The 22,549-nt window shown below is 42.5% G+C and overlaps 1 protein-coding gene across 1 annotated transcript; it reads left to right on the forward strand.

The window, feature by feature from the left end:
- The first annotated feature begins 804 nt into the window (after positions 1–804).
- On the forward strand, positions 805–18,773 carry SUCLG1 (succinate-CoA ligase GDP/ADP-forming subunit alpha). Its single transcript, XM_082314934.1, has 9 exons — positions 805–939; positions 9,178–9,281; positions 10,182–10,298; positions 10,821–11,033; positions 11,122–11,179; positions 13,499–13,582; positions 14,237–14,388; positions 14,849–15,037; positions 16,040–18,773. The coding sequence occupies exons 1-9, from the start codon at positions 888–890 to the stop codon at positions 16,064–16,066; spliced, it is 996 nt and encodes a 331-aa protein (XP_082171060.1). The 5' UTR covers positions 805–887; the 3' UTR covers positions 16,067–18,773.
- The last annotated feature ends 3,776 nt before the right edge of the window (positions 18,774–22,549 follow it).

A 22,549-nucleotide genomic window follows, 5' to 3' on the forward strand; every position in this document is an offset into this window, starting at 1 on the left:
GACCAATTAATTTATATGTGGATTTATATCTTGGTTACTCAATTATAAGATACCACCTTTCCCTGAAAAATGTGGGTTTTTTGGAATTTGCATGCCCCCACAACCACCGCAGGCAGTCAACCCTCCCTGTCTGCAAACCCCTTTGGCTTGGTGGGGGTCGGTCTCTTCTCCCCAGTAACAAGCGATAGGACGAGAGGAAACGGCCTCAAGCTGCACCAGGAAGGTTTAGGTTGGATATTAGGAAAAACTTCTTCACCAAAAGGGTTGTCAGGCCCTGGCCCAGGCTGCCCAGGGAAGGGGTTGAGTCCCCATCCCTGGGGGTATTTAAAGGCCGGGTAGACGTGGTGCTTAGGGACATGGTTTAGTGGTGGACTTGGCAGTGCTGGGTTAACGGTTGGACTCGATGATCTTAAAGGTCTTTTCCAACCTAAACAATTCTATAATGCTACGATTCTATGACATGCTTCTCCTCACCGCTACTGACTGCCTACTGATGGACCACAGCGGCTTTTAACAGGCACCCACAGCCGACACCCATCAAAAACTGGTTTTGGCCTGAATTTAGCCCAAGTTAGGAGCTACCAGGGCTGGCTGTCACCTTCCTCCCGCCCTGCGCTGGTGGCAGCGGGTCTGTCACAGCGCGGCCCTGCCACCCTGCCTCACCCCGAGGCCGCCGCGGACTACAACACCCACAATGCCCCGCGGGGGCTTCCCCCGGCTCGCCTTCGATTGGCTACCGCCACCGGGGGAGGGGAGGGCCCTCCGGCCTGAGCCAATCGGCGCGCGGGGCTGCCCGGCGCCGCGCCGGGGTGGGCAGTGCTCAGGCGCCGCGCAGGGCCGCCCGCCCGCCGCGATCCGCCGGGCCGGTGTCATTGGCGAAGGGGACGATGTCTCACTGCAGCCGCGCCGCCGCCCGCCTCCTGGGCCGCTTCCTCCGCCGTGAGTACCGGGCCGCCGGCAGCCCTCCGCGCCGGGCCGCGGGGCCCTCCCCGCTGCCTGGCAACCGCGCTCCCCCGCGGCCTGCTCCGCCCGCGCCGCCCCTCCGCTGTAGGCCGCGGGGCCTGAGGAGGGGGCCCGCCGCCGCCGCCGGGGCCCGGCCGCCTCCGCCCGCCTCAGGAGGGGAAAGGGCCGGGCCTGCGGCGGGGCAAGGTCACCCGGAGGAGGGGGAGCGTCCCGCCTCTCCCCGGGGCGGGGGGGGGGGATCTCCAGGCCTCGGGGCGTGCGGCGAGCAAACCCCTCAGCCGGGGCTCGGTCTGCTGGCGGGGCTGGGGCTTCTCAGCCTCAGGGCGGAAGGCCCGAGGCGGGAGCGGAGCGCGGTTCTCCAGCGCCGGCAGCACCCCTGCCAGGGCCTTGGGGGAGGGAAGGCGGAGGCGGGCTCTACTCGGAGGTGCAAGGTGTAGGGCGCCGGGCACACGGGGCTGCAGGGAAAACTGTTTTTAAAAGTTAGGAAAAGTTTTCGGATTGAGCGTGGTCAGCCGCAGGTATGGGGAGCCATCGTTGTTCTCTCCGTTATATCCCCAGAAATACTAAAAACTCGGCAAGGCCCAGAGGAAGCTGCTAGAGTCGGATCGAGTCGCTTGGGGTGGTGGTTTGGACTGGAGACCTCTTGAGGTCTCTAAATTGTCCTGTGATTTCAACACAAGCTGGTAAATTGTTTTTGTTGTCAAGAATATTAGCCTTCAATTATGGAGAACACGAGCAGTCTGAGACTAATACTTCCGCTTGAAGGTTTTTGTGTGTGTTGTTCTGAAGATCACAATAAAAAATATAGTGCCTTTTTTTTTTTTTTTTTTTCCTTCTCTTCAGCGTGCTTTTTTTTGTGCAGTTAATGTTGCATCCTCTACTGAAATCAGTATGGGTATGCCTAGGCATAAGAGCCGTTTCTTGGAATCTAAGCTGAGGAACTGGTGGATTAATCTTGGTTCTTGCAGCTGAGAATACGTGGACAAACTTAAACCTACCTCATTTCACTGCATGCAAAGTCTTTTTTGTCTCAGTGTGGTGGTAACTTGCAGGTCAGGGTCTAATAACATGATCCCACGAGATTTTAAGCTGGTCTGAGTTGTTCCTGTGGCACACCTACCATCTGCTCAGGTGTCTATCCATTCCTACCCCTTGTCCTCCATGAGCAGGAGCAGAAAGCTGTATTTTCTTACCGTACTGTTAATTTCTGCCAGTTCAGCTCTTTGAATTGTCTCCCTTGAGTCCGATGAGAATTTGTTCTGATGGAGGGGAACAGATGGGAACATAGCACCTCCAATTCAGGATAATTTATACTCCCAGCAAAGCTACTCTTGGGTGCAGTTTTATGTGTTAAAACCCCACATTGTTCCCTTTACAAATAGCAGGAAGAGATTCAGGGAAAAGTGTGAGGTGATTTTGGGGGGGGAAGAAGTGGTCTAAGTGGCTCAATGAGTGTTCTGTTTGCAACAGTTCATGAAGTCTTTTAAAGAAACTCCTGCAAGATGAAATACTCCTTCATTGGAAACCTTTCTTTGTTTGGTTTGGTACTCTTTACAAAACATTAAAGGATGGCTAAAACCTTAAGTTTGCACTTCGTACATGCATTTTCAGTAATAATTAATATCTGATTCTCTCAGTGGCGATTTAAAATCATGAGTTTCTAGTGTGTTCTGTTGCAGAAGCGATGCACATGGGTGTGTATCTATAGGGTTCAGTTCAGGAAGTTGTGAAAACATGGTATGAAATGTGTCAGTGAATGGTAAGTGCTTGCTCAAAGGTCAGCTCAAAGTGCCGTCTCTGTGTGGACACAGCCAAGAAAGACCTACGCCGCTCTATTCCACACTGTGAAGAGAGTCTCTTTAGGCACCGTAACTGCGATTGGAAGGTCAGGATTAGGGATCTTATGTTCTGGGCATGTTAGAAGCCTTTGTAGAGCTCCTAGATTAAGAGATTACAGTAAATTATGTGAATAACCCTGGCAAAGAATTGCTGCAGAAATAACAATCTAAATTGAAGAATTCATTGTTGTTTTTTATGTCAGTAGTGCAGGGGGAAGAAAGCTCCCAAACCTTTAGCTGCACATGTTCTTAGTGGAGTATACATGGGGGAAAAAAGTTTGTTGCCTTACACGAAATAGTTGAATGTTTGTGCTGAGAAGGACATGCCTTTTTCCTCAAGGGCCTGCAGTTTCACAGAGATGCTTCGCTTTGTTTCAGCTTCATAAATTTGGGAGAAGGCTTTTCTTTCAAATGCCACCGTGTCTCCCATGACCCCATGTAGCCACTAATGTCTGTTGCAATGAGCGGGGATTTTTTGATTAGGAAAGAGAAGTTTGTCGAAAGGACTGACATTTTTCTGAATGTCGTTTGCCCATTAGTCTTAGTTTTCTTTAATATGGTAGGTGTAGCGTAGTCATTGCATCTGTCCTTTACAGGCTGATTAATTAACTTAATTTCTCAACTCCTATGCCGTTTTCATAAATTGGGTTTTCCATAATTAACAGGAATTTGGCAAGGGAAGGGTGAGAGAAGAGAGGCTGGGAAATGATCCTTAGAAATCCTTCTCTGAGTGCATAATCCTCTTTAAATCCAGGAGTAAGATATTTTGAGCAATCCCTCAATAGCATGAAAACTTCTTTGTCAGTAAGGATCATCTTCTGCTAATGCAACTGATACCTTTAAGGGTGAATTCTGTAGATGGGTTTGGGGAGGGGAGAGAATTATCCAAATGTAATTGTGTGTGTGAATATATACATATGGCCTGATAATGAAGACTAAAACCTAATAAAGAACTAGGAAGGGAAACTGTGTGTGGAATATTCTTATTAATATCAAGCTTCTAGTCAGTAAACTCTGAAATTTGCTGCAGCGCTTCGGTCTTTGCCAAACATTTTTAATGTCTGTACTCTTCTGTAATGTAAGAAGCTGTCCAGAACTGTTTTTGTTCTGTCCTCTTCAGGCCATGCATTTGTAGGCAGAGGAAGGAGAAAGGAGATGGTCATAAAACGGCAAATTAAGCATGTACAAAATATTGAAAGGATTTCTCAGAAACAAACTGAAGGTCCATAACTGATGGAAAATAAGGGAGGGATGTGTGAAAAAGACACTTTTTAGCATTTTAACTAGCATTCTTTGTACCTCAGTCCTTCCCTGAGCTTCCCCTGCACTGACCTCCATTTTCCCCATTTGTATTGGAGCCCCTATGATTTCTAAGGCTTTCTTCTTTCCTTACATAGGTAATAGAAAGGAAAAGGAATGTCTTCCTTCATCTCCAAGTTCTCTGGCTATTTCAAGGAGTAATAGAGGAAGAATTTCACTTATTACTTTTCAGTCTTCTGGCAATGTACGTATCTGCTCAGGTCCTTCTAGAAAGGAGTCTTTGCTATTTTGCCATGCTTTTGTGTTGTGCTCATCTTGTGAGCACCCTCAGATGCTGCCTCAGCTTCCAAACTTTTCTTTTTGTCTGGGATAAATGTGGGAAAGAGTGAGGCGCACTGACTTGGATTCCTGTCCGTAGCTCTAGGGAATCTAGGTAAGAAGTCCTGAAAATAACAAGTTTTCAGCTTTGTGGAGTTTGAGTGAGGAAGAGATTTAGCCCTTAGTATCTCTACTGTCAGCTGGCTCACACCACACAAGCTAGGCAAATGTAGCTTGGGTTGTATCATTTTAAAGGAGATTTGTCCATGGGAGGTGTTGCTGCTCAGTGAGTACCTGAAAGCTCAGTGTAAGCAGTATTTACATTTGATGTGTGCTTTAAATGGGTCAGTTTTCTTTTTAACACGTAAATTCATGTTTAATAAATAATAGTGTATTTTTCTAAAAAGGCTTTTTAGCTGTAATAAACAAATGAGCTTAAAGCCCTGCTCAAGGCTACAAATTGTGAGTTTTCTTTTAAGAAGTAAATGTAGCTGGGTTTTCCTGTGACTTGGACTACGGTGAGTCCTGGGCTTGGCTGCGGCCTCATTCCCTGGAAATGCAAGAGTAACTACCAGCAGTGTATGTGTTGGAGGTAATTCTCTCTCTTAGTTGCTAGTAAGTTTTCTTTACTGTAAAACAACTGACGTTTTATATACAGGCTTATACCCCTTTGCTAAATGTACATCACACTTTTCAAATCTATCCTGCGACAGCAGGGGTTTGGTATTTAAGTACTTTCCATGGCTACTTGGTTGTCCTGTAAAATGGACTAAAATAGGTTCTTGCCACAGTACATCTCTTCAGCTATGTAGAAGCTAACGTACTGGAAAGCCAAAATAAGTGCATCTTGTTATTTGCATAACTTTTTGAACCACAAAGTATGCAAAACAGAACAGGGATGGGGCTGAAGTGAAAGGGATTGCTTGGGAAAGATTATCCAGTTTCTTATTTTAGCTTTAATACTCTTCTCAAAAGGTCTATGATGGGCCTTTGTTGGACATGGTAATGTTATGTTAGACCTCTGATTATACAAAATAAAGCAGTTCAGTGTGCTTTCGGTAAGATTTGGATTTGATAAGACTTGGCCTTATGCTCTAGGGCTTCATCTGGAGCCTGCACCTTTGTAACTTGGCCTGTAATTTAGACGTATGCATTAAAATAGCATCACCAATGAGTTTGGCTCTTACTGGTTCATGGCTGAATCCTGGTAACCAGAAAAGTTTGGTTTTTTTCCCCTGTTTTCCTGAAGGACCATGCATTTGCACTTGGGCACCCTAATTTGTTCTGGTAAAAGCAATTGCCTGAACGGGCGTTGGAAGTTGTGAAGCAGTACGAGCTAGTGAGTGAAGGTCCTGGGTAGAAATTGAGACTTGGATTCTATTTCTGACTCTTACCTGCTGTGAACTTAGGCGTATGATTTTCATTTTCCACCTGTTTCCTTCTCATCTTATATCTGTGTTAAATAGTTAAATTGCCAGCTGTTTGCACCCGGGACTTGCTGTTTGTGCCGTCTATAGCAGAACCTCATCTTCACCGATGCCCCTGCTGCTGCTACTGTGCTGATAACTGGGGCAAACTTTTCTGCTTCAGACAAGGCCACGGAGAGAAATACAGAGCTGTATCGTGTCAGTTTAAAAGCCCCCCAAAACTCAGACTCATCCAGCCCAGAAAGTACAAGGTGTGTTTTGTTTTTTGTTTTGTTTTTTGTTTTGTTTTTTGTTTTGTTTTTTGTTTTGTTTTTTGTTTTGTTTTTTGTTTTGTGTTTTGTTTTGTGTTTTGTTTTGTGTTTTGTTTTGTGTTTTGTTTTGTGTTTTGTTTTGTGTTTTGTTTTGTTTTGTTTTGTTTTGTTTTGTTTAAATTTCTTCAAAAATGTATCGTTCCCTAGACATGTGCCCATGCTAAGCTGCCTCCCTCTGAAGACAGCAAATGGCTCAAGCCTATGGCCAGGCTTTTTTGAACCTTTTTGTATTTTCTCTGAACCAGGACTCTTCAGTCATGTAAGAAGCACATACAGTTTCGAAGAGTAAATCCATACAAAGCTTGGAATTTAAGCTGTCTTCCAGTTATAAGTGCCTTTTTTTTTTTTTTTTTTTTTGTACTTTGATAGCTTGGAAAATGCTCAAAAGCTTCTTATCCTTGAAAAATATATCTATATAGACTTCTCAAAACTGAGAATTGGCAAACTTAAGCTTTCAAAAACATTTTTGTGCAAGGTTATAAATATCTGAAAATAGATATGGACCAGACAGCTGAATTGGGACTGCTTTTATGGTATAGAGAAGGGAGTGACTATTTGTCGAAGGTTGGATTTTTTTTTTTTCCCCCCACAATACTGAAATTACTGAGTGCGTGCTGTGTGCCTGGCAAGCTGCCCTCTCTTATTTTGCAGGTGGATTTGTCAGCGTTGTAGCACAGTCAATATGTGTAAAACTTAGATTTGACTTAGTTTAGTGTTGCCTCTTTATTCTTTACCCTTACAGGCCCATCAGAGGGCTTTTGAAATGTGCACTCCCATACTTCTGGAAGCCCAGACTGTTCTCCGCAAGGCATTGCTGGTAGTAGGTCTTGACTGTAACAGCTTCTTCACAGGGGGATCGTCCTCTGCTTTTCTCAAGGTTGGGTTTGACCCAGTCATATCCCGTGCCTGTGAGGGGTTGCCTGAACGGCTGGGGTCAGGTAGACCGATGCCCTGTTCTCCTAACCAGCATTTCAGCTGTTTCTCTGCTTATTTTGTCTCTCCTTTGCTGGCAGCAGGCTGCTGTTTGCCAGTTGTGCGTTTGAGGGACCTGGTGTTGCAGCTCAGGTGCAGCCTGCAGGGCATTGCAGCCTTGTCTAGGAAGGCAAAGGCGTTGGCCAAGCACGAAGACCACGCTGTGCTGTCTGTAGCTGTGACAACTGATCAGCAAGACTTTCCTCTACCCTTCCACAGACAAACTCACAACCCGAGTTATTAAATCTTAGCTTCAGATATATTTTGTCCGTTACTGCTTTATATTTCTCCTTGATGTAAAGAGTTTTGTAACTGTGGATAAAGATGTGATTTAGGTTGAAACTGTAATGGTCAATATGCTGGCATGCGCTTTTACTGCTTTTCTTACAAGTTTACTGCATGCTAGTCTAAATTTCTCTTTAAAATCTGGCTGAATTTTACTTTATGTTGGTCCGAAGATGGTGTGCTGCCCCGGCTCCTTAGAGAACGGCAGGAGGTGGTTGGAATTGCAGTCCTGTCTTTCTGTCAGCACTTTTTAAGACCAGAGGAAGGACTTCAGATTTAGCAATAGCACTGATGTCTGGAAGCTTCTTCTGGCATGGTTTTAGTTTTCTTCTCCTTTTTTTGAATAGAAGTAAAGCATAAAAGCAGTGTATCACTAAAATCTAGTTGGCAAAAGTACTTGTGGAAGAGTCCTATGTCGCTCTATGATAGAAACGTGTATATACATGGATCTTAAATTTTTTGCACTTTTTTACTACCCCATAGAAATTGCATTATTACAAGATGTTAATAATGCATCTCAATAAATTCTGTGCATTAGCAGTTTACATTAAAGAATACCTTTTTTCTTTTTCCCACTTAATAGCTTTTTCTTCCTTTCTAAAAATAGAAAAAGAAAAAAAAAAATCCCTCTCTTGTTCGGGCATGCCTGAGCAAGTATGTGGAACAGTCCAGGGACCATGATTCAGAATCTCTTATTTTTATTTCAGCTTCACTTTTTACTTCCTCAAATCTTAAGTGGTAAAAGTTTTAAAAGAGCTAGAGGCATATAGTAGTAACATACTGGTGTCATTTTCTGTATTAGGATTGTACCCTCCCATGTTCACTCTAAGCACAAAATATGGTTTTTGTCTAAAATACTTGCAGGGAGTAAATCGGTTCCGATCCCCTCAAAACTCTGGTATTTGAAAAAGCATATGGCAATGAATATAGGCAATGCGCGCATCCTTTTTATACCAGAAGACCTCTTTTTCCTTCTCATCTTAAGCTTTCTTGCGTGGTAACATTCTGTGTATTTCTCTCTTCATCATTTGATGTCAACCTATCTTTTCCTTCAGCAGAGATGCAGTCATTCTCTTTGTCTTTTTGATAGCAGCATGCACTGCGCTGTTTTTCTGTAGTTGTGTTGTGGTTTTTTTTTCAGTACCAGCGTTGTGAGAACTAAATTGAAAATGGTCCTAGTGGAGTGTCTGGGGAGCTGTATTTCCTCACGAGCTCAAGTGCATTTCAAGCAGTGATGCCTAGGCTCCCGTAGCTAGGCATCTGTTGGGAAAACGTGTCTTGCTTGGCTTTAGGTTTCACCTGGGCTGAGGGACTCTCGACCTCTTCAGTATCTCTCATTGTCTAGGATGGACTGTGCTATGTTCACAGAAGCTATAACATAGCACCTATGTTATAACAGCCTCTGGGATATCAGGATTTTAGTTCTGCTTTGTCACTTTGCAGAATTTCTTAGAGGGCAGAAACATGTTCATTTGCAAATGGAAATAGTGGTTAAGATGATGTTTCCGTCTGTTATTTATCGTGACTGGAGTTCTGGTATTAAGTACCCAATATGAGAAATACCGAGCCTGATTCCTAGCAAACTGAGTAGGTAGAGTGAACTACAGGTGTTTAATATCTTAGAATAACAAGTCCTAAATATTTACAATTTTCAGAGCTGCTTTTTGAAAACGTGAACTACTGGATCAATTCATCTTTTGATATAAACATTAGTATATATGCACTTACTTGATTGGATGTTTTTTGATAGTCTAACAAAGCAGTGGATTAATGGTTTGTCCTCTCTTTTCCTTTTTTCTCTAGTGCAACAGAATGGAGTACGACACTGCTCCTACTCGGCATCAAGGAAAAATCTGTATATTAACAAAAATACAAAGGTTATCTGTCAGGGTTTTACAGGCAAACAGGTATGTATAGGAACTATTTCTTCTATCACCCTTTCAGTTCAGAATGTTAGTTGGCCAAAAACCATAATAACGTATAAAAGGGATTATATACTGGCTTTGCCTGTGTTGATAGGAAGCTGGACTTCATGACCAGGAAAGTCCCTTCAGCACTGTAGTTTCCTTTCTTTGGTCCAAATAGACTTTTTTTTTATTCTTCAATTCCATAGACTAGATATTTTTTTTCCACTTGTGCACAAGCTTAAGACTTGATTTTGAGTCATCTCTTTTATACTACTATTGATTTTTGTTGTTGGTTTTGGTCTTAAGCCTTTTTATTGTATACAACTGAAAAGGTTTCTTTGTAAAGGGAGATTTGCAAAAAAACTACAAAAAACTTACCATTTTACAAGTGCCTCTTTCCCAAATGCCTTTGAATGTCAATGCCTATGAATTAAATTCCTGTTTTTATGTCAGGATATTTAGTAATTTTCTCACATTCACTCTTGTACATGTTTGCTAGGGGAGAAGACTGCTTTTGCTAAAACTATCAGCTAGTCATGGATGAGAATGCTAATTTCTTCTGTTTCATTATAGTGTTTGTCATCTGCCAGACTTGATGTGCAAAACAAAATGTGGCTGCTATGTCTGCAGGTGTATTAGCAATGCACAACAAAATATCCTTTAGTGTGCAAGCACAGTGCTCTGATTTGAAAGAAAAAGCATAGCATACTCTGAAACCATTTAAAACGTTGATGCACTCTTCAAATTAGCTGGTTGTATATATGTAGTGAAAACTTCCCTTCTCATTGCAAATTTAAGTGCCATAAATTGCCTTCAGAATTATAGATAACATCAACTTTTTGTGGTTCATTTTACTTGCTATTACATGCCTTTTAACTTTACTTATTTTCTCTCTCATAGGGCACCTTTCACAGCCAGCAGGCGTTGGACTATGGCACCAATCTAGTTGGAGGAATTTCTCCAGGGAAAGGGGGAAAAACTCATCTGGGTCTGCCTGTGTTTAATTCTGTGAAGGAGGTAATTTGCAGCAGTGGCTGGAGGGCAGAAAATTTAATGCTGCTGAAGGTCTACTTACTTCATTGCTCACACTGAAGAGACAAATATTTGAGCCATGGATGTCACTGTGCAAGGCGTGAAATAGAAGCCTGGTAAAACAGGGAGCATTCAGTGTGGTCAAGCATGAGTTTGGCTTCCACAGTGAAGTTCACGGAGTCTGGATACACTTACTTTATGCGTGCAACTAGTTTCTGATTGATTCTGGTGTGTACGATGAATTTTTAGCAAACTGTTATCTAAGGGTATTTATGATGGTGTTCATGGGGCAGATCCTTTCCCGACAGTGGTTAGTTCTTAGTTCCCTAGTTGCGCTGTATATGTCCTGTCTTCAGTGAATTTAACGCTTACTTTGATTATAATAAATTAATACATATCCATTCACTTAATTTATGCCTCCGAATGGAAATATGTTAAATGACTAGTCCCCAAATGTTCTTTTCCACCCCACTAAATCGTTGATATCTTTCGTTATGTCCGTTGTAGGCCAAGGAACAAACCGGTGCTTCTGCCACTGTTATATACGTACCTCCTCCGTTTGCTGCTGCTGCGATCAACGAAGCAATCGATGCAGAAATGCCCTTAGTTGTATGCATTACTGAAGGTATTCCTCAGCAGGACATGGTTCGGGTTAAACACAGACTGCTTCGGCAGGATAAGACTCGACTGGTGGGCCCAAACTGCCCTGGAGTCATCAATGTAAGTGACTTCTGGATTTGCTCCAAGGCTTAACCATTCCTAGTGGTGGTTTGAATGTTCCATCTGACTTCTCCCACTCTTTCCTTAGCCTGGAGAATGTAAAATTGGTATCATGCCTGGTCACATTCACAAGAAGGGAAGAATTGGTGAGTTTTTGAACATTTGTGCATCATCTAAAACTAAAGTTTGGTACTCTAGTGCTCTTATTCATGAGGCTAGTCACATCGTGCCCTGAAGACAGTTGACACGCTGTGTAACAGCCTGTCTGTCCTTCAGTTTGTAGGTGAACTTCGCCATTATCAATCCCGAAGGCCAAAATCAGTCAGTCTGCCAGAGCAGGCACTGAGTACTGATGGTAGAGGCAAAGCAATTGGAAGTTTCCTTAGGTAATGTGATTGACTTAGTTTCCCTCCTTTGAGGATACCTCCATTTATCTTGGGATTTGAGAGCACTAAGCTCTCCAATGCTATTCCTTCCAACAGCTTGGCTCCTGAGGACTAGGATCCTACACCTGTAGTGAGCTCAGTATTATAGCCACGAGAAGAGATTACAGGCAAGTTTGTAACATGACAAGTTAGACAACTATACCATGGTGAGTGGAAGTGACAAATATACCCACTTCTCAGAAAGCAGAATTAAGGTCAGAAAGGCAGTGACTTGTTCATAATCATATGTTAGTTACACACCCTGCTGCATGCAAGTCTCTTGTCCTGACTTCTGTTGGTTTCTTGTTGTAAACTGTAGAAATAACAACTTGGTTATTTTTAAAATAATGCTGTTCAGGACCTATAAAGAAAATTCTTTCAAAATATGCATTTGTAATTAAATAGAGCTTCAGAAACATTGTTGCAGAGAGCATATGCTGCTGTTATCTGTCAGCGGGGTAACCAGTTTAACTTGAGCGCAGTACCCTTTGCAATGTTACAATTTTTTTTTGATGAAAAGTGTGTTTACTGTGGGGAAGACCTGTTCAGTGCTCTTGAGCTACGTGGCCTCAGTGTAGTTTCTCTAACACAAGAAACTCTCTCTGCTACTTAACCACTTCTGACTTGAGAATAAGCTGTACCTAGTGAATGCTGGAGGATGCGTTAACGCTCGTGTCACACCTCCAGCTTTCAGAAATACCTATAAACCTGGAGTAGAAAAATCAGATGACTGCAATTATGCCCTTTCTAGATACCATCAAGACATTGCTCTATGACTGTAAAAGGTAGCATCAGCCCTGAGCTCCCTTCTGAATCAAAGTTCTGTTAAGATTTTCTAAATATCTACAAGAAATTTCTTGTAGTCACAAGATATTAGAATCTGAATGCAAGGCACATCAAGTGCAAAAGAATATTTTAAATCCTGAATCCAGTTGCCCCACCATTGCTAGAAATGTTTTCAATGGTGATCCAAGGATCAGGGAATAAAAATGTAACTTTGCCATCCTCCCAGCTTCGTCTAACGCTATGACCTTTGGTGATATGCTCCCCAGCTTTCTATTGCTGTGAGGCGTCCAAGAATCACTTGATAATTTTGGGATGCAAGCTATAAAAATAGCCACAGTCTTTGGACCTTTATCTGTGCCTTCTCTGAGGCAATCTGATCTGAATAGTAAACAGGAAGCCCTTTGCAAACATAGCAAGAAGAGAACCTTTGCTAATGGACATCTGCCCTGTCCAACAGTGTAACAGTTGATAAAACTAAAGTTGTTAGTCTAGTGGTGTATTTTTCCTCTGTTCATACAATTTACTTATTATATTTTTTTGTTACATGGCTTGAAGGTGATGGAAGACGATGTCTGTTTTTCCTGGAAACCTTTCCTCTTGTAGTATTAACAGGAATCTTGACTTGGAAAAATGAACAGAAAGCCATGCAAATATTTTGCCCCTGATCTAAGCTCTGTATTACCTTCCATCCTGAATTTGAAACTAGGGCTGTGGTTTCTTGTAATATTGTAATGTAAATGCTGAATGTGTATTGTAGAGCAGTGAGCTGCAGCAACGAATACCTTAATAACTTGCATTTGTGCAGCGTATTTCTGTTCTGGAGGATCTCTCGTGTGCCTGGCCATACTGGGGATGTGATTAATAGGGAATTCTTATGTTAACTGTTGAGCTGCAACTCTGTTCCAAGTTCAGTGCATCAGCTACTCGCATACAAGACAAGAAGTATATTCTTTTATTTTGTTTTCAGTTTTCTTTCCTGGTAAAGCTGTAGCGTGAGGAATGCTGTCTCAGCCAATATTACTGACTTTCTGAGCAGGTTTAGTCCGTTCACAATTAAGTGTCAAAAAATGCCAACCAAGAAATAGTACGGATAGAATCTTACCTAGAGTTTTCATGCTTTGGCAAGGATAGCTGGAAAGCCTGGCATCTCATGTTCAGTTTATTAAGGTGATTTTCATGAGTATAAGAACAGCTGCCTCCAGTCATGTGCTTAGCTATGTTAGTGTTAAGTTTATCTCCTTTTCTTTCCTAAAGGTATTGTGTCAAGATCTGGAACCCTGACATATGAAGCTGTTCATCAGACAACGCAAGTTGGATTGGGGCAGTCTTTCTGTGTTGGTAGGTTTCCTCAGAAACAGCCTATTGCACCTACACTAATCTGCTTTTTCTGTACAAGAAGAAATCCAAAGTAATTTCTTTTTGCAAGCGTAGAAATTGCTGAATGGCAATTATGTTGAGGAATGAGATCCCTATGTACTGTGAAGAGTATAACCCTGTTCTATTATCATTTCTACATCAGATTAATAAAAGCCTAAAACCCAGCTTTGAACAGAGAACTGCCAGCAAATATGATGTCAATTTGGAAACAGAGTTTCCCAAGAAGTTTAATATTATAAAGGGATAGGGATTAGGGTTAATTTAGGATTAAATTGTTAGGCATTTAGTTGGGTATGTTAAGTAAATTCAGTTTTCTTACAGCAAAATACAGCTGGGGTTTTGGTCCTGCTGTGTCTTATACGGAGGCTCTGTATAATAATATTTGCTTAGGGTTTGAAAGGAGATTATTCAGATATCAAAGCTTTCTGTGAATTGTGGGGGAGATATTTGGAGCAGGAATTTTGCATTCTAACTTGGGAAGAGCCTTTAGAGCTGCCCCTCTTACAAGCCTTTGGGAATACTCTTCATGCTGAAATTTACTTTGAAACTTGTACCGTAAATGCAACATCATTATCTTGAGTTAGTCTTTTTTTTGTGGTTTTAATTTTTTTTCAGGGATTGGAGGCGATCCCTTCAATGGAACTAATTTTATTGACTGCCTTGATGTTTTCCTGAAGGATCCTCATACTGAGGGGATCATATTGATTGGGGAAATTGGAGGAAATGCTGAAGAAGATGCAGCAGCATTCTTGAAAGAAAATAATTCTGTAAGTCTTAAACAGCTTGCTTCTAGACACCTTGGAAGTTAGCCATGTCAAGGAAAACTCAGTTCAATCTCTACAAACAAATGGTCATGCTTTTATTAGAGAGAAAGAGTTGAAGTTAGGAGCTTTATCCAGATTAAATCTAACTGGAGTGCAGTGTCAACTTTCAATTTTTAGTCCTGTAATGATATTTGTAGTGAACATTCTGGTTTTTGTAATATACGTGGCTCTGTAGAGAGATGTTTTACAGTTTCTGATTGCTTCTGGGTTATGATGCTTATCAGGAAAGAAAGTATTCCATGCTCTTCAGACTCTCGGTTCCATGTTGTCCGAGGTTTCTAGCTGGTTAATATCTTTGCCTGGCTCGTTGATATTTAGGGGAAAAAAAAAAAAATCTGCCATCTGGAATTACTTTTCGTCTCGCTCTCCCCCATGTAAAACAGCATCTTTTCTTTCTTCACAGGGCCCAAATGCCAAGCCGGTCGTGTCATTCATAGCTGGTCTGACCGCTCCTCCAGGCAGGCGGATGGGTCATGCTGGAGCAATCATTGCTGGCGGAAAGGGTGGAGCTAAAGAGAAGATAGCCGCTCTTCAGAGCGCTGGCGTTGTTGTCAGCATGTCTCCTGCTCAGCTAGGTAGCACCATCTACAAGGTTCGTTGCTTGGAAATTGGTACACATACTCATCCAGAGCACGAAGCTACTTTTGAGGGAATACGGGTTGGGAGTACATCTCTTACCCAAATATTCTGTTGCTCTGAACTTGGTTAAACCTAAGAACTCTATTGACTGAACAAGCTGCAGTTATTACTTAGATAGTACGCACACGTAGTTTTAGGTAATGTTGCCTTTATAGAAAAGTCAACATAGCAAAATAGAGAAGAGATTACATTTTGCTTTCAAGTGTAGCAACTTGTTGAATTGTGTTTTCTGGATACAAAGAACCTGAATTAATTTAAAATATAAAAACATTCTTTGAAAGTAGGGTATTTGAGGAAGGAAAACCTTGGCATATAGGTCAGTCTATTTTATGTACGAATTCAATTAGAATTATGGTTGAATGCATACAGCTGAAAAACTTATGTATGGCATAGGATTATTTGTGCTTTTCTTAATTCATATCCAAAAAAAGGCATTGCTTCACAGCTAGAGGAAAGGCATAATTCAGCTGTGCTAGGTATTTTTTTTTTTCCTGTGGTGACCATGTAGTATAGCATCTTCACAGGCTGCTGTGGGATTCTTCCCTTCTTCTGTTGTGTCTTTTCCTTTGCTAAAATGAAAATCTTTACTCCCCTGGCTTGAATCCTTTACTGTAAGGATTCTACTGCAGTTCTTATGCAGAATTAGTGTTTTTCAAGCCTGTTATGCTATGCCTGGGAGCAAATGGTTCCTTGGTGGCATTACAATCTGAGTGCGGTGCACTGACTGCAGTCTAGCACTACTGGTTTTTCATATCTGGTTTGTTAATGTGAGGTGGGAGAATACTTACTCTCCTTTCCCCTAACTTGCACACATTATGCATTTCATATTTTAATTTTTAATTCCAGTTTTCAAGTCCTAAAATCAGATTTGCTAAGATAAATACAAAGTAATTTAAAATAGTAATAGAAGCATTTTCTTTTTTTCCCACTGGTAATGTCTGTGTGCTATTTGCAGGAGTTTGAGAAAAGGAAACTGCTGTAAGAGAAGACACTTTGGAATACAGTCTCCAAAACCAGTGCAGCACCTGGCCTCTGCTTATCTTTTGTCTGCTAATCTTCACTTGCCCAAATGACTGACACTGGTCTATGAATTTGACTTGGAAGCCATAAACCTCCTGGCTAAACCTGTTTTGATGTCTCCTTGGTTCAGACCTTATCACCTCATTGTAAATCACAGCAAATTAATAAATCTACTAAATCTGATTCATCTTTTGAATTCCTGAAGCACAGCCGTTTCTTCAATCATCATAAACAAAATAATCTTTTGTAACTTAAGCACTGCCCATTTTTAAGGTAAAGTCGCTTATAGAGATGCTTTTAAGGATCAAGGCACTGACTTTATGCACATATCACACTTTTTGCTTTATTTTTAAAAAATCCAGTCTTACCTGTTCGTTGCTGACAAGCGTGTGTGTTTGAACAATAGGCCAAAGCTTCCGTCCATTAAACCAAAGCTGCTGGATCTGAAGGGGTTGCTTGTTGATCCACGTAGCTGGATATGCCTGAAGCCCAGACTTTCTTTTCAAGGCTGATGAGCCGTGCGCAGTGTGGTCCTCTGCTGGCAAGGAATTCTGTCTGTGTGGAGAGATGGAATTTTTATTCACAAACATGAATCTAATTTCCCATGCAAATATATATGCAGAATTGTCTGTAACTATGAAATGATTTGGTCTTTAGCTTACATTACCTTAATTTCCTCTTTATCTTAACGAGGATTGCATTGCTTGTGCATTCTGAAATCCTAATAACATTGGGGTGTAATGGAGGAGAATTATTATTCTCTGGAAAAGAATGTAATAAGGTAACTTTCTTGTTAACCACTCCCAGCACTGTAATGGAAAGCTCTTTTGTTACTTTGGAAATAGCCCGAGCACTGTGCCTATAAATGAGCGTTACAAGTTTTATCAGGATGGACTGAAAACAAGATTGCTGTCTTTATATAGAGGACTGCAAGTTCATGTAACCTGGCATTTGTCTAAAGCTAACCTTGTGTTCCATAAAGGTGCTGTTAAGAAAACTCGTGTCGTTATTTGCTTAAGACTGTTCTTAGCTTTCTTACTTAAATGCCTGTGGAATTTCCCTTCCTAATGCAAGCCGTAGGCAGGTATGTTGATGCCGACATCTACAGTTCCTAGAGCTAAGCCCTGACGAAATGCATAAAAGGACAGGTCATATCTCCGCTGCGCTGAATGTGTATTAATACGCTTCATATACAATCAGGCATCAGTCAGATGATGTAGGCCTTAGGATACAGAGGCCAGACGCTGTATTATTCACCTTGGAGTGATTTACTAAAATGAACCTGACATCCTGTCACTAGGCAGTTGAAAGCAGTGCTGCGTGGTAAATCATTTGATAAAGACTATGACAACAGGTAGGAATTTTCTGACCAGATCTGCCCAGTTTTCTGGTGGTGCCTGATTTAATCTGGAGCAGAAGGACTGAACGGTGCCCTTTAACTAGAGAAATACCAGTGCTAGCGTGCCTCAGTCTGTGTAAGAGTGCAATTCTTCACCCTTGAACGTCAGAATATTGCAGCCTGTCTTCTTATGGGCCTGCTAATCAAAGTCAGTCATCGTAGTGGTGGCTTCTCCACAACACCTCTTGTGGGGTGGGTAGTGCTTCTTGATGAACTCCCTGAATTTCATCGTTGCCACCAGTGTTACAACAGCTGACCTTCCAGGACAGTTGTGTGGTACGTTTCCTGCTAGGGATTGCTCCATGGAAGCTCTTTTAGAGGCACCAGCTATTTCAGAAGACAGCCATAAACTCCAGTGACCGTTGTCCCCTGAGAAAGCGTTTCCGCGTGTCTTGAAATTTTGAGCATGGGTTTAAAAATGCGACCTTGATTCTAATGTTTGCAGCGGCCGCCTGGTGCTGTTGGAGGCGGGGGAAGCGGTCTGTACGAGCCTGGAACCGAGCATCGCCTAAGGGTGGGGAAGAAACCTGACCTTGGCTGATAGAAAGGCTTAGTTTTTGCAGTTTTCTCTTGCTGCCTAAAAATGTGCACTTGACAGATATCATCAGAGCCTTTTACATTGCTAATGACAGTGTCTCTTCGGAAGGCATTCATGTCTTTCCAGTGCCGTATGTACTTGTGAATAAATATTTTGAGTAATCTGATCTGGAAAATTGTTTATTTATTTTTTTAAAAGGCAAAAGTTAGGTTAGTGTTGAGCCTTAAACCTGTTGCGACTTTATAACTTAGTAAGTAGTTACTACATGCAGGAGAAACGTTGCTAATGTTACTGTTTGAGTTCCCACTAAGTTTTATGAAATAGTCCTTTTTTTCCTTGATCTAGCCCTGGCAGCGGTGTCTGTCCATAAATCACTTGCACTTTTGAGGGATAAATTCTGGATGTTCAGTTTGAATTCTAAATGTGCGTTTTGGTCGGGGGAATTCGTGGCCACGCTGATTTTCTTGAACAAAGAGAAGAGGCTGTAGATCCACATCATGCTTTTTTCCTCTTACTGGGCAATGTGTGTCTTTGGATGATACCTAGTGCTCTCACTAGTGGTGCTCCTTGAGTTTAATGATGTTAATTTTATTTTTTTTGAGGTTGATTAAAGAGGTCTGTCACACCTAATGAATACCATGCCTGTTGTGTTTTTTAAAATGTATTCATGCCTGATTTTTTTTCTTTTTCCGTGTTTGTGCTGTTTTCCAGGATGAATGTTTTGTTAGTAATATTTTGGGGGAAGGCAGTGGTAAGTTACTCTCTGTACCTTCGTACTTAAAAGGTGCTCTGATGCGAGATTCGAGCAAGGGGATTTCTTAAGATTCACTTTATTGATGCTCACCGATGAAAACAGAAGAAAACATTGATGCCAATTCCTTTGGTCAGCTAAGGTCTCCTTTGTGCACCGGAGGCGAGAGGGCAGGAGAGGCTGGGGAAGGGTGGTCAGCTCTATACTCCCGTGCCAAGATGTTCTTAAAACTGCACGGGATTACTGAGGTGATCAGGGGTGGATTTCTCAATCACTGTTGTCATGGTTTCTGAGCTTCACCACAGTTCTTCAAGCCATCCCAGTTTTTGGATGTGCTACTTTTTATCCTCTTGCTCACCTGCTTCCTTCTGCGGTGGACTGCAATTCCACAGGGCCCTAGCGCAGTGCTAATTAAAATCGGTCGGCCGCTGTATTGAGTCGTCCTAGGTGGTTTTAATCGAATCAAAGATGCAACTTAATTCTTTGCAGATCAAACAATAGATTTCAAGCTTTAAGGTGAGGAGAGGAGCACTCGCTAATGGGCCCCACCAGTACAAGTGGATTAGAGGCTGCGCTCTGGCAGAAGGCTGCTAATTAGGTAGAGTGAAAGCACCTACAGGGTCAGGCTGTCCTTCAGCCCGGGGTGGTGACCGACCTCTGCGCGGCTTCGGGCCCCGGGCCCCGCCAGGTCTAGTGATTGGATCCCCTGGTAGCAGCCAAGTGAGGGGTGAGGGCAGAGCAAATTGGGCCAGAAAATGCCAGGATCTGAGCCCTGGGGGGGTATAATAGCGGTTTCAAGAAGAACCTCAGGGGTTGGCTTCTGTGTTGGTGGCTTCAAAGCAGTAGCCGACTTGCGATGCCCAAAGAATAAGCTCTTGATTGTGTCGAAACTGCGGAATTAAGTATTACCTGCGCTAACATAATCATTTGCTCAGTTTACCATCACCTTGCCGGCCCTTTCCCGCTGCCTGTCACTGGTCAGGATTAGATTAAAGCTTTTTGTAAGAGGGTCGATGTGCAAGTCTGACAACCTGGGCAGGAGCCTGCTGGTGATTTCTCAAGGCGGCGATAGGAGGAGTTGTGCTGTCGTGGACACCTGGCAGGCAGCAGGTTCAGGGTGTTTTATTCCTCCCAGAGCATCTGTACAGGGTTGGGAGTGCTGAGGCAGCCCCTGGCTTCGTGGTGACTAGAAACAGCTGGTGAAGAGGGGAGAGAGTCCAGGTTTGATGTTTTCCACAGACGTTGTAACACCAAAACCAAAATGTCTCTTGGACATCAACTTGCAGTACCCCACTAGCAATTAAACGGGGTTATACTACATGTCTTTGGCCATATTATTCAATAATTAGTTCTTCTGACTTATTTACTGAGGGATTAAACTGTATTTCTCTATCGGAGGTACATCCTGGCACTGAGTGGTACCTTGGCCTCCTGTAGTTAAGGCGTGTGAGTTGCTATAGGCAGCAGCGCATACGGGAACTGGTGTTCAACTTGCATCCAACCTTTGCTCTGTGCAGCCCAAGTAAGGTAATTCATGATTAAGAGTAATTCACTATTCCGGATTTATAGTAATGTCTCACCTTCCTCTCTTCTTTCCCCCTTCCCATTTTTTCTACATGGTCAGTATATCGAACCATGGGAGTCCTGAGGCTGGATATGTTATGGAGATGATTTGTGCAGGCATTAAAACCTGATTTTTTTTTTGGGGGGGGGGGTTACTTTGATATATCCCCTTACCTCCTATCTGTGGGAATATGGTTTAGTGTTGAGTTGACTTGGAATCAAAATTTACAGTTCTGGAAATGTTTCTTTACTCAGAAATGCTGAAACACTTCCTGTTTTCAAAAGGAAATTGGCAACTTTTTCCATTGAGTTGGAGATGCAAACAGGTTATTCCCCTAGAAGTGGAAATCTGAAAGTTTTGCTCCAGTTAAAAACCTCAGGAAACTTTCTCAGAGGTGCGTGGTGATTTTTTAAATTTTTTATTTATTTATTTTATTTTATTTTATTGGTGGTTCCAGCCTAGGCTTTCTGGCCCCTGGTGTCTTCAGCCTGCTATTTGTCAGAGCTGCTGAGCATCCACAGCTCACTGGCAGACTCGGACCCAGACAGTTCACTGCCACTCAAAGCGCCCAAAACTTCTCATTAAAGACTGACTTGCTTTCTGCAACAGTTCTGTGATCTCAAAGGAGAAGGAAAGAGATTGGTCTCTGTTTGCACAAACCACGTAAATTTATAGAACTGGGAGAAAGAATGTTTTTCTGTCCTATAATCACTAAACCACACAGCAGTGTTTGTGCTGTGAGTAGGTGCAATAGCCTATAACGATGTCTGTGCTGTGCAGATACATAATTAAGGGTCTCTTAAAATCTGTTTTGTTGCTGTAAAAGACAGCACAGCAAATTTATAGTTTTCAGCACATCTGTACGATGTACAGAGATAGTTGCTTTAAAAAAAAAAAAAAAACCAACCTACAAACCTATTTCTTTTCATTTGCAGTTTTGCTCTCTAGGTGGCAGGTTTTGACACTAAAACATAGTTTTGGTTCCCGCTCTGAACTCAGGGGCTCAAAATGTGCTGGAGAAATAGAAGATGAAAACAAAACACTACTACTTTATTCTTTCTGGATGTTGTATTGATTTATGATCATATCCTTTTATGTGAGTTGGAGAGAGGTGGTAAAGAACCTAGCTGGTTTTCCTCCCTGTGTTCTCAGCACGCCCGTGGTGTTGAAATTTCTTCTTGTTTTTCAGGCTGGTATGAGTAATGTTGTCTGAGCTGTGTGGCCTTGGCAGTCACATGGGACCTGCCTTAGACAAATACCTATCTTCATTTTAAAATGGACAAGAAATGGCTTAGACTGTTTCTTCAAGGGCTTAGCAATTCTGACTTTGCTTTTTTTGCTTTCATTCAGTTGCCCAAGGCTGGAGGGCAGAAGAGGAGGAGAAGAGGTAGGGCTGTTAGGGAGCGGAGGAGGGAGCTGTCAGACTTAAAAGGAATTTTTAAATTTACAACAGCACGCAAAAAAAAAAAAAACAAAAAAAACAAAAAACTCAAACCCAACCAGTGCATAATAAAAAACCCCCATGAAATAGTCACCAACTGCTGACTCCCGAGAGAGAAGCAGGAGGAGATTGAGCTCCTTGGAAGAAAAGCACCTTCCACACTGCCGTGTCCCCCAGGCTCTGTACGTTGAAGGTCCCAGGGCAACGGGTGAGCAGTGCCACTGGGGATCGGACCAGTCCCGCTTCTCTGGGCGTGAGCCGTAGGATGAGACCCATTTGGGTCAGGGTCTTGGGTGTCAGGCCTTGCATGGAAGAGGCTGCAAGGGGTCTTGCGGGCTAGGAGCTGTGTTTGAAAACAGCTGCTGCGTATGTGGAGACAGATGTGTGCATGCACCTGCATGCAAAAGTGTCTCTGAAGGATTCACAGCCTGAAGGACTGTGTCTTGCTCAAGGTCGCCCTCTCCTTTCTTGTTCTGCTTTCAGACTGCAAGTCTTACTGTTAATGAGCTCTAGCTGCAAGGAGGAGAAGCAACAGGTGGGAGATCTCGTCTCCAATCATTTCAGTCATTTAACTGGATATATTTTATTTATCTTTCTGTAGGCAACTGTTATGTTTGTTCAAGACAGGCACTAAATTTTTTTTCTTTCCCACAGTATAGATGAATTGGGAGTAAATCCAGCTGAAGCTTCACAGATACCAGCCTAGACTCTGATTCAGCCCTGTCCTGAAACGTGGAATTTGGGGCAAGATC

This window comes from Platalea leucorodia, assembly GCF_965183815.1.
Source record: "Platalea leucorodia genome assembly, chromosome: 6".
Classification (NCBI taxonomy): Eukaryota; Metazoa; Chordata; class Aves; order Pelecaniformes; family Threskiornithidae; genus Platalea; species Platalea leucorodia.

What these genes read in the sequence shown, in the direction of transcription:
- SUCLG1 (XM_082314934.1), top strand. Translation starts at nt 888, where the DNA reads ATGTCTCACTGCAGCCGCGCCGCCGCCCGCCTCCTGGGCCGCTTCCTC. An exon ending in CCTGGGCCGCTTCCTCCGCC is followed by an intron (nt 940 to 9,177) that starts GTGAGTACCGGG and finishes TTTTTTCTCTAG; the next exon opens with TGCAACAGAATGGAGTACGA. An exon ending in TAGGTAGCACCATCTACAAG is followed by an intron (nt 15,038 to 16,039) that starts GTTCGTTGCTTG and finishes TGCTATTTGCAG; the next exon opens with GAGTTTGAGAAAAGGAAACT.